General features: G+C 47.8%; 1 protein-coding gene across 1 annotated transcript in view; it reads right to left on the bottom strand.

Annotated features, from left to right (window-relative positions):
- LOC132448218 (contactin-associated protein-like 5) overlaps positions 1-11,506 on the bottom strand; it is a 73,153-nt gene that overhangs the window by 26,643 nt on the left and 35,004 nt on the right. Inside the window, exons 5-12 of the mRNA XM_060039334.1 lie at positions 11,280-11,492; positions 10,688-10,875; positions 10,062-10,205; positions 7,665-7,959; positions 4,873-5,016; positions 3,403-3,574; positions 1,431-1,537; positions 233-352 (exon numbers count right to left, since the gene is read on the bottom strand). Coding sequence (XP_059895317.1) covers positions 233-352; positions 1,431-1,537; positions 3,403-3,574; positions 4,873-5,016; positions 7,665-7,959; positions 10,062-10,205; positions 10,688-10,875; positions 11,280-11,492 — 1,383 coding nt within the window. The remainder of the gene's footprint in view (positions 1-232; positions 353-1,430; positions 1,538-3,402; positions 3,575-4,872; positions 5,017-7,664; positions 7,960-10,061; positions 10,206-10,687; positions 10,876-11,279; positions 11,493-11,506) is intronic.

Raw genomic sequence — 11,506 nt, 5'->3', positions numbered from 1 at the left:
TATACCGTCGCCTAGGCTAAACAGAACTTTATTCAGCCATTTCTGGACTGAGAAATATCAAACGCAACAAGGTTGACCGCTAATGAAAAAGAGTGAACGATTAAACAGGAAACAATGATCAAAACACCAAGACGCCCTATATCATTCTTATGCTCCTACACTTCTGACATGGAGGCGGACGTCACGATGCACCAGCACTAGTGGACACAGAGGGGGAATGCGGTGAGCTCACCCGTCATGTTGCAGTAGACCCGCGCGGGCCCCAGGGGTCCGCTGCCATCCGGATCAATGGAGTAGTAGCCCGAGGAGCTGCCTGTCAGTTTGTAGGCCTCGCAGGACGACTCGTAGAGGGCTGGTGGCAAGGCAGGGCGAATTAGTTTTTCAGGGCGCATTTCATACACACAAACGCCGGCTCACAGAGCGCGATGGGCTCAGAGTGATGGTTCATAACAGAGAGAGAAAAAGACAAAAAAAAATGAAAGAGGAAGAAAGGTTACATCCCCACGGAGGGTGTGGGTGGGGGGGGGGGGGGGTAGAGGGGGTTGGGGTGTGTGTGGGGGTTGGTTTGATACTAGTGCAAGGTTTCCTAATGGTAAATCAGAAGCGCACGTAGAAAACATAAATAAATAGGGGCAAAAACAACGACGACAAGGACTTGGGTGATAATGAGGAGAAAGGGCCTTTCTTGACTACATTCAGGAGGCAGATTCACGAGTCCCAGAGGAGTCTGACACCCCCCCCTGGCACAGGTTAACTTCTTTGCGTTCCATGTTGAACTGCCTGCACGGCTCCTCTCTCCGGCTGGCGGGGCTCAGGTATAACCTAGAACCCGGCGTGCAGAGATAACTGTGTTTCTTTCCTCCCTACGCCTTGGAATTAGGCTTGGTGATGGATGGATATTTTCCACTCAATCTCATTTTCATGGCTCAACGGAGGCAGCATGACACCTCGCCAGCTGCTACGTTTTGAGCTATTGAAGTGAAACTCTGTATTTTAGGAGTCTTCTTTTCGATAGCTTTATGTATGCATCCGTGATATAGTATGTGACATATTATTGCGGGTACAAGCGACTATGATCAAGAATCGCTGGCATGTCAATGACAAACGGAAGCCAGCAGCAGCGCAAACCAAGTAACTGCTTTAACACATGTTTATCCTGTACATTAGTCTAACCATAGACGAATAGTGCAACATCAGAAGGAGACCCAATTAAAACCACCATGTTGTTTGTTGTTTAAAAAGGCGTTTGTTGCGCCTTTATTTGTGGAGGATTGTTTGTTTGGCAAACACAAGACATATCAATTTCCCCAGGGGATGCCCCCTCAATGGCACCGAACCATCAAGAACATGTTTTTCCCATCTCTCGCTCTCTCTATATACATAGCTGGGTGTTTGTTAGGCAAGGAGATGCCAAAGGGTGTCCAACGTACAGTTGTGGCAGGTGGCCCCCGAGTACCCGGTTCCCGAGCAGTCACAGTGGAAAGAGCTCCAGGACTGGGAGCACTGGCCTCCGTGCTCGCACAGGTTCGGCAGACATCTGGCAGACATGGAAGAGAAAGTGAAAATAAACAATCACCAGACGGTTGGTGATTCGATACACGTACGAGATTCAAAAATGCCCCATAAAAGATAAAGGTCGGATTCAAAATCGGTTACTATATTTGTATTGCACCATTCAATATGAAATAGTATCGTGAAGGACATGGCTCTTTAAACTGCAATGTTGTTTGGCATCCTTGAATCCCATATGAATCGTTTCAGAAAGATAACAATGCTTCCTGTTTAATGGTGGAATATACGGGCCCCTAGCGAATTGTAATCACACACGTGGGAGAGAAGTAGAAGGAAAGGCAAATGTTTACACTTCCGAAATAACATCCTGCATTGCCTGCTAATGTATGCTAATAGAATATTGATACAAGTATTTAGACACATGCGTTTAGATTGATTTAATTAGCAGCAAAGATAGAAATGGAGGGTGACACTGGAGAGCCCATCAAACATATACTTGTTTGGCAACCCCTTTTTCAATTTTGCTAATAAGTTGGGTCAATGGTAGATAATGCAACCTTGAGAGGTGAAAGAAAGGATCATGTTCCTTTTCAACCGAGTGATCACAAAACAATCATTCAAATTAAAATGCCTCCTCCTCTCTTGAGCTGTTTGCAAAGTGCGCACATTTCTTAAATTGCAGTCTGACTTTCTATTCAAGCCTCCATAAATGAGTTCAGTCCCTTTGTTATGTATTTACATTACTCTGCCTTAGGATTTCCTACGTGAGCCTTCATTTATCAACACAGGACACCTTCCATTCCGCTGTTAAATGCCGCGGTGCCATTCGACTGCCTGGCAGTCTCAGGTGTAGGTTTAATGATTTCTGTGCGTTTCCTTTTCTTTAGACGTGGAATGGGGCCTTTGTTAACCGCTGAAATTATGCCACCCGGCACGCAGAGTTCTCCCCTCTATAATAAAAGGGACAATGAAGCTCGAGCACCAACGCAGTAGAAAGAGCAGTGGAGCAAAAAGCCATTATCTCCAGTGGCTGGGTAAGGCCCGCCCCTCCCTCGCAGAGAAACGGGTGGTTTCAGACGTTTGAAGGTGGGGGAAAAGGCAGGAACAGTCGAGGAACACAGCCTAGATTTAGCTAATGAGTATTGCACGTGACCAACACCAACACTTGCATAAAATGGCAGACAGAGGGAATTTGGAGGTTGTTACATGTGCTATGCGAGCTCTTTCACACACACACACACACACACACACACACACACACACACACACACACACACACACACACACACACACACACACACACACACACACACACACACACACACACACAATCTTAGACAGAGCCAAAACACATACACACAAAAACAGACACACGCACACAGACACATGGACACACTCATAGAACCACCCACAGACACACAGACACACACTCGCATACACACACAAACACACACACACACACACACACACACACACACACACACACACACACACACACACACACACACACACACACACACACACACACACACACACACAGACTTATACAAAGAGACAAAGCCACGTACACAAGAACACATAGAGAAAATAAAAGGGTTTTCTGGTAATTAGCATCTGCTCAGCATCATTCAGTGAGGAGGTCAGCATTCTCAATGTCACACATTAACACTAACAGTTGTTGATAAACGGATAAAAAATCTGATCATCTTTCAGAGTCTTGTGCTGTATTTCTCTATGACGCTCAGCCGTCACGGAGAAAAAACAGAAGCCTTGCAGAAAGTCGCCTGTGAATTTTGGATCATTACAACCCGCCACCAAAAGGCCCTATCCCACCGCATCCTGGTTACAAAACTTTTCTTAAGTTCCCGACCCTTGGTCAAAGTGTCATACCTGTCATGAATGGCGCACATGTCAAAGCTAAGGCCGTTGTAGTTCCCCAGGAGGCCATGCTGGACGTCGTGGAGGCTGGTGGGCCGGCCGTTGATGACTATAAGCCGCATGCAGCCCTGAAACGCCGTGGTAGGGTTCTCACAGTAAGAGGTGCTTGTGGACGAAGGGCAACCTAATGAAACACAACGGTAGGTTTTTCATGTATCCGGCAGCTGTCGTAAGAGCTTCAACTGAATTACTTTAAACAAAGAAAAACGGGCCTCGGAAAATATGGTAAAGTTATAAGAGGAGATTGTGTTTGGCTGTTGTCCGCTGGCAACAGAATGCAAACCTGTCTACACAACTGGTATTTTACTGATAAAATGGTATGGCTGTATTTATTGGAGTGACAGTTGTGTGGCAATTTCAACATCTGTGCAGGGGATATAGTGCTGGTGAAAAGAGAGGCAGCAACATCAAAACCAGCACGACTGTATTATGCAAGTTGACGGCTTTAAGAGAGGCTTAGTAAAATGCCACCACCAGAAGATTTGAGATTTACAAGGCAAGGCAATGGAAGCTGAAGCTCTGTAGCAATAATAAGTAAATCTTTGCTTAGCAGCAGTTTGGATTTAAAAGCAGAGAAATAAATAAATGAATGGAAAGAGCTTCGTTGTCGGCTTTCACGTGCAGCATTCCCGATATCATTCATCCAAAATATCATCCAAATATTTCAATTATGTTTGTCAACAAATCAAGATTTTAATCAAGTGTGTTATTCTCACATCGTGTGTACCATAGTTAAATTCATATTTTCCTCAACAAAAGCTAATTTACATAAACGACAAAATCAATGTCGATTTTTCAAGTTCTTCTTTCAAAGGTGTGTAGCCTGTGAACGAGACGAATCTGCAGATGGTCTGCCCCCCTTACCGCTCAGACAGATGTCCAGCCGACCGTTTATCTAATACGAGGTTCGGGTATTCGTATCAAATATCGTATTATTTGATATGATGACCGAACAGAGGAGCTCCGTTGAGGTGTTATTGTAAACAACCAAGATGGCGGCCACTGATGTCGAACGGTCTGTTGATTCAGCTGTTGCGACAGTATTAAACTAACTGGACGGCATATTTCCTCTAAAAGAAGAACAAACAACTACGTCTAAAGCTTTTGTTGATAAGATATATGTGTTGGCGCAGTCCCTAACGGCTTTTGAAATGGTTGGTTGTAATTCTTTCCAATTGCATTCATTGGCCTCTTGGTATGCTCCCGTTGATAACGCCCCTTGGAAATAAAAAATGAACTGAGGATCCATACTAATATGGTAAGGGGATGTCAGGCCATGGGGTGTGCACTGTAAGATAAAGTATTCTGTACTTTATATTATATGGAGGCTGGAGTATTCGATACAATACCACTTCGTGAAAAACCACTTGAACGCAACTCAAAACCCAGCAAGTGGTGACAAAACTCCCAAAAGAGACTCACCTCCAAAATAAACATGGTCCACGGCGTCCAAACGCTCTCCTAGTTCCACAGTGGACGCTGGTTCATTGTCCAGGCTCAGGCTGATCTGGTGGTTTTGTGTGTCCAGGGTTACCGAGTGCCACAATCCATCGTTCAATCTGTGCCCTGTTGACAGAGAGTTTGAACAGTTTTACCTCATAGGCCTTGAGCAATTCATAAGCATTGGTTTTGGCTGTTTTCTTCCGTACCTACAAAACTGCGTTGTTTTTGTGCTCTATTCCAGCTTTTCATCATTGGGTAAGATCTACTTGTACTTGAAATGTTACGCATGGTATGCCAAATATAACTGGGAAAGAGAAAGGGACATTTTTTTCGTGGTCAAACTGTGCTCGGCATTTCCTCACAGCGCTTTTGATTGCATTTCTTTCTAATGTTTGTTCCACCCTCCCAAAAGGAATATGTGTCACCAAACTCACAAAACATGTTTTTTTTATTACATTTGTTTTCAATTCTTGTTGCTTTGGTTTTTAAGGAAACGCAAGACCTGACATTCAAGGTCGTCTGGGTTGTTCCTCTCTGTGGGTTGCCTTTGCAAATCCTCTCAGCTCTAACCATCTGCTAGAGAGGTGAGGGAGGCCGGGCGAGGTGCGGGTGCTCTCTGCGAATTTACATTCAATTACAATTAAACCAACCGGCGGATTTCACACAGTTATTGTCTGGAACAAACGAAAAAAAAAAAAAGGAACAAAAAGAAGAAAAAAAACGGTGCACCTGGTGATAACACACATCTCTGGGAATATAAATAAATAAAACAAAAGCGCCGGCACCTGCAACAGATGGAGGGTGACCTCTGCTTGTACTTGATCACATCTGGCCGTTGTTGCAGGAAGTGATCGGCCCCACAGGGGCCCACAGACGCTGATGTCCAGAGAGGAACGGCTCCCCCCTCCAGCAAGGCCGAGGTAACAGCCGTGAGTGACTCAATCCATTCTTATGCATTATTCATCATTTGTGCTGTTTCCGAAAAATGGACCAAAACCAAAGCCAAGCCAAGCCCATCTCTCCTTGGGACGATGGGGCTGGGGGGTGGATGGGGTGGAGGGAAGGGACTGGGGGGGGGGGGTTTAACCGAAAGTTCAACTGCTTCGATGATCGCTGTTCCATTGAGGACTCTAAAACACACACAATCTAACTATTTCATTGTCAACCGTCTTCTTCTTCCTGCTCTAAATTATTTATTACAATTCTGCCCAATCCGTCGCCAACCTTTGTTTGAAACTATTAAAAGTTAAAGATAAACATCTAACATACATCAATCCATCCACTAGAAGGGGTGATATGATACAAATTGAGAGTTTTATCATCATCTTCAAAAGTATATTACGTGAAATCAGATCGGGCCAACCCTCACATCTTGAGAATAACCTACAGACTAGAGAGAGAATTGATTGTGGAGAGGCATACCATCCCAGTGATTGCTCTCAGACAGTGTAACATCGAGTTCTAGGAGCAATGCACAGTTTGTAAAGACAACAAATAGAAAAGGCTTTTTTCCAAAAAAATTCAGCAGAGAGAGAGAGGGGAGAGAGAGAGAGAGAGAGAGAGAGAGAGAGAGAGAGAGAGAGTGCGAGAGAGAGAGAGAGAGAGAGAGAGAGAGAGAGAGAGAGAGAGAGAGAGAGAGAGAGAGAGAGAGAGAGAGAGAGAGAGCGTCTACATATGGTGTTGATAATCATTGATACAATTTAGCATTATCAGATCTGTTAATTGTATACTGTTATTTAAGAAAAACTCTTAATAAAATGCAGAATACATACTGAATAATTAAGACATTATGAAATATATCTTCAAAATGACTTCATAATGAGGCACCTTAAAAAAATACAGCTAATTATTAATATTTTATGATCGCAAACTTGACAACCACATGAAGTGCAAGTATGGAGCAACATTTTTTGATTCTGTAAGAGAAACTGGAGCCCATGTTGGCAAACAGGATCCTAAAATCTACACTAAATCCGCTTTTGGCCAGAGGTCATACTTAGACACAGGCATGCGCTCACACCCACACACATACACACATACACACACATACACACACATACACACACACAGATAAATTCACACACACTCGCCCACACAAAAGCGCACACAAACACACATGCACATGCAAGCAGACCCACGCATGTGCACGCACACACACACACACACACACACACACACACACACACACACACACACACACACACACACACACACACACACACACACACACACACACACACACACACAAACAGTTAACATAGAAAACTCTGGCGTGGGTTTCCACTGCTGAGCAGACCTAGATTCAGAACTAGGTTTGATGGATGGGATTCTGTAGTATTTCAAGTATTGCATGCCAAGCACGATATTTAGACCTTAGCTAAATCTTTTCCCCAGGATCCTTGAAAACAAATTACACAATTTCCTTTTTCAGTGGTGCAACAAAAAGATATGCCTTGCAAGCTTACATTTTCCATGTCAAAGTATGTTTATGTTTTTTCATGCAAAATCACGAATGTCACCGCAGAAGTGACGCCCACTTTCACATAGAAATAATGTGGTGTAGTCTATATTTGGCCATTTCATTTCAAGCTACGGTGCCCTGGTTTGGGCAATCACAAGTCTGTGTGTGTGAGTGTCTGTCTGTCTGTCTGAGTGTGTGTGTGTGTGTGTGTGTGTGTGTGTGTGTGTGTGTGTGTGTGTGTGTGTGTGTGTGTGTGTGTGTGTGTGTGTGTGTGTGTGTGTGTGTGTGTGGGTGGCCTGGCGCCCCTCACCAGTAGAGACCTGGGACTTCTGCTGGGCAGAGGTGTGGAGGGTGAGACGCAGCCGGCTGCCGCTGATCTGCAGTTCCACTCTCTGGGGCTCGGGGGCCAGACGGACCGAGAGCAGCAGCCCGTCGGCGTTCCACGTCCGGAACTGGAAGCGCAGCGAGAACGCTCCCCCCGTGCCGCCCGCAGCGGCCGCCGCCGCCGCCGCCACCGTTGCCGGGAGCGACAGGAAACTGGCGCTGGAGCTCAGGAAGGTGGCGGCAGCCTGCTGGGGCTCTGAGCAGGAGAAGGTCACGTTGCCCTGGAGACCAGAGCGAGACAGAGTGCAGTGTCACCTTGCCATCCCCGGAGTCGAGATCAACTCTATTTGCAATACTGTTTAATTAAACAGGCGTGAATACATATTTGAATCCTCCAAAGTAGCTGCAAATCCCTCCCGGTTCTTGCTTCATTAAATGGCTGATCAAGGCAGCCAGACAGACAGGCAGTCACACACGCGCACAATTATTGCAATGTCTCTCTCGGCAATAGAAAGACAATATCTGTAAAAACAATGACCGGTTCACTGCGTTTGAATTGGTCGACTCAAACTTCAGTATGAGGTTTTCAGCATGATGAAAATAATCTTCTCCCAAGTCAGCCACGCGTATAACAATAGAGGTATACATATCCGATTGTTCTTATTTTCCAGCAGCCCTGATCTAGATTGAAGAAGACCATGCAGGAAGAGAGGGAAAATGATGTAACTTCAAATTGACAGACAGACAGACAGTCAGACAGACAGACAAAAGGACGAGGTACTGGGTTAGGCCGGGACGGTGACACTGCAGGGAAGTGGGTTAAATGTCACCCCCATACGCAACGGAAACGCCCAGGGACAGCAGGAAGAGAACAGAGGAGAGCCGCCTTTTGGCGGGCGGCGGCGAAAAGGTCACGCCAGCGGTGGCGTACTGCGCATGGCCGCCATCGATCCCCTCAGACCCGGGGAGCAGGGTAAAAGATGAGAGCGCCCGTTTCAGAGTCCGACCATCTGCGGTTCCTCGCGGGAAACGCTCAGGGCCAATCGCAAGGAAAAGGCTGGCAAGCACACACCGCGTTCAGTCGGAATACATTAGGTGTCAGACGGTATCAAAGTGGAGCCGAGCGCGTTTCGGCTCGCCGCCGCCGCCCGCCCCGCCACCGCCACCGCCGTGCGTGCGTGGTTCCACGCGCGCGGCTCCACGTGCGCGACGTCCAGCTGCGTTCAAAGGAGTTCGCCCCGGGGTCCACGTCGAGCCAGGACGGTGTGTGGATCGAACCAGGCAGGGAGGAGCGGAGGTGTGAGAGTGGAGGGAAGGGGTGTGTGTGTGTGTGTGTGTTTGTGTGTGTGTCTGAGTGTGTGTGTGTGTGAAGGAGGCGAGGGGGGGGGAGTTGGGGACTGGTGGGGAGGGGGCGGTGGGCTAACTTCAATAATGCAAGTCACCTCCGGGCTAGAGGTGGGAGGTAATAATAACTTACGCTGGCACGGATCAGTGGATACGCTCCCTCAGCCCCGCCCCCCCGACTCCGTCCCAACACAGCGCACAACCAGGCCTCGCCCTCCTTCTAAAGTGGGACCAAAGGCAATTCCACTCTCCATCTCTTTTGTCCCTCTTGTGTGCTTTACACCAAAAAGAGATCCACCGCCACATCCACCGCGCCCTTCCCTCCCTCGACCTTCTCCACGCCCTTCCCTTTTGCACCTCTACGCACCCCCCCCCTCCACCCCTTACCCCACCCACCCTCTCCTCCACCATGAGCCCCCCTCTCCTCCAGTGACCCCCCCCCCCCTCCACCCCTTACCCCACCCACCCTCTCCTCCAGTGACCCCCCCCCCCCCCCCCCCCCCTCCAGCCTTGCATGTAATGGCTCGTAATTAGCGTTGTTACCTGCGACAGCGCTCTCTTCGCTGTCTCTCTTCGTTGATTCGGCTGGGAGGAAGTGCAGAACGAGGCATGGTCTCGATAGTTCACTCCGATGCCCCCAACAACTAAAGGAGGACCTTGGATTGAACCCCCCCCCCCCCCCCTGCTGGGGACTTTTGTGGTTCGTTTTCGAGTGTGTATATTTGCTTGTTCCAACAGTGTTTACATCTGCTTCCCTCCCGGCGTACTCTGCGTGACCTAACCACCTCTAAATATATTTGATTGTGTTGCGGTAGCAAGGTACCGCTGGATAAGTAGCACCTGGCCCTAACTAACACTCACAGCAAGGCTGAACATTGGGGTAAATAAAGGTGACGTTCGGCGGAGGGAATAAGAAATATTCTTTGTTTTTGCCCTTCCACTCTTTGCTGCTTTAATGAAGAAGGGCCTGCATAATGGATGACATTAGAAGGGCAGTGGAAGGGAATGCAGCATGTCGGCGACGGGAACAGGCTCTCACCACGCTGTATATCTGGGGCTTGCGTCTCTTGGCCAGGTCGATGATGTTGATCCCGTTGTAGTACAGGTTCTCAATGCAGCCGTGGAAGTTCTTCCTGATGAAGGTGCCAGGCTTGCCGGGAAGGGGGATACCCCCAAAACTTAACTTGGAAAGAAAAGAGGGATCTGGCATTAGCCATGCCTTTTAAAGGCGGCTTCTGGTTGTTGTACAGCTGTCCTAAGACACATTTAATGTAATCCAAAAACAATTTCATTCATTCCAGCAATATTGTTCCTTATAATAATCGTTAATATCGTTATTATTATTATTTATTTATTTTCCTCTGTTTGTATTGAAGTTACAAACTGTGGATTACCAATTGTGGCATGTACTTAACTCAGTATAATTATATTGACTGTACCATCTAATTCCAGCAACGAAAAGTGCTGCCCAAACACGTTTGGAAATCCACCTGATACGTGCGTGGGGCGTGTCGTAACAGTATAGGAGCAGAGACATTGCATTCTCGTCGCTGTTGATGCTGTTATCGCTCGCCACACGCTCAGCTGCATCCGAATTAAAAATGCATCTAAAAATACCCGTCCACAGGTCGGAAGGTGTGATGTGTGTTTGCATGGGAAACACACCTCATAGTCCACCTCCAGGGAGTCCCCTTCTCCCTTGGTGCGGAAGTGCTGTGTGTGGGAGTCCACCGTGAGGTTGACCTGCTTGTTGAAGCGCTCGATGAGGACCGAGTGCCAGTGCTGGTCGTCCAGAAGGCTGCCCAGAGAGACCGCCACGCTACGCCCACCGCTGGATCTCAGCCTTGTGTCGTCTGGAACGCGGCCGCAATGCGAGGAAGAGAAACGGGGCATAAATACTGGAGAAGCGTGGGCAAGGCTGGTGGTGTCGTTGGGAGTTTAGCTTCTTCTTTTTTTTTGCCGCGTGTTCAGATCCCCCCAGAGTGAACCTTTAAATGGCTGAGGGCACCGAGTCATTGGAGCTCAGGTGCTGAGGTAATTGGAAAGGCAAAGAATGAAAGACACACACTCACACCGCACAGATGGGATCACACACACACACACACACACACACACACACACACACACACACACACATGTAAACACCCAATCACAAATAAACTCACACACAAACAAACACCAACCTCTAGATGGTTACAAAACAGGGCTTTCAATACCACCTCCCCCATTTTCAACACCTCTCTCCCCGGCCTCTCACCCCTCTCGTCCAGGTTGAGGTAGAGCGCCAGCCGCCCGCGGTGGAGCTCCAGGGTGATGTAGTCTCCCCTCTGGCCCTCCCCGTGCAGCAGCACGCCCTCGGCCTGCCGGCTCTTGAAGCGCAGGGAGACCACGTCCTTCACTGTGGACATGGACTTCTGGTTGAAGCGGTAGAGCAGGGAGCTGCGGCCGTCAAAGTCCGCCACGTACGACTCTGCAACGGAAATC

This window comes from Gadus macrocephalus, chromosome 20 (genome assembly GCF_031168955.1).
Source record: "Gadus macrocephalus chromosome 20, ASM3116895v1".
NCBI lineage: Eukaryota > Metazoa > Chordata > Actinopteri > Gadiformes > Gadidae > Gadus > Gadus macrocephalus.
The sequence above is the reverse complement of the archived record's forward strand: the minus strand, read 5'-3'. Positions and strand labels throughout refer to the sequence as shown.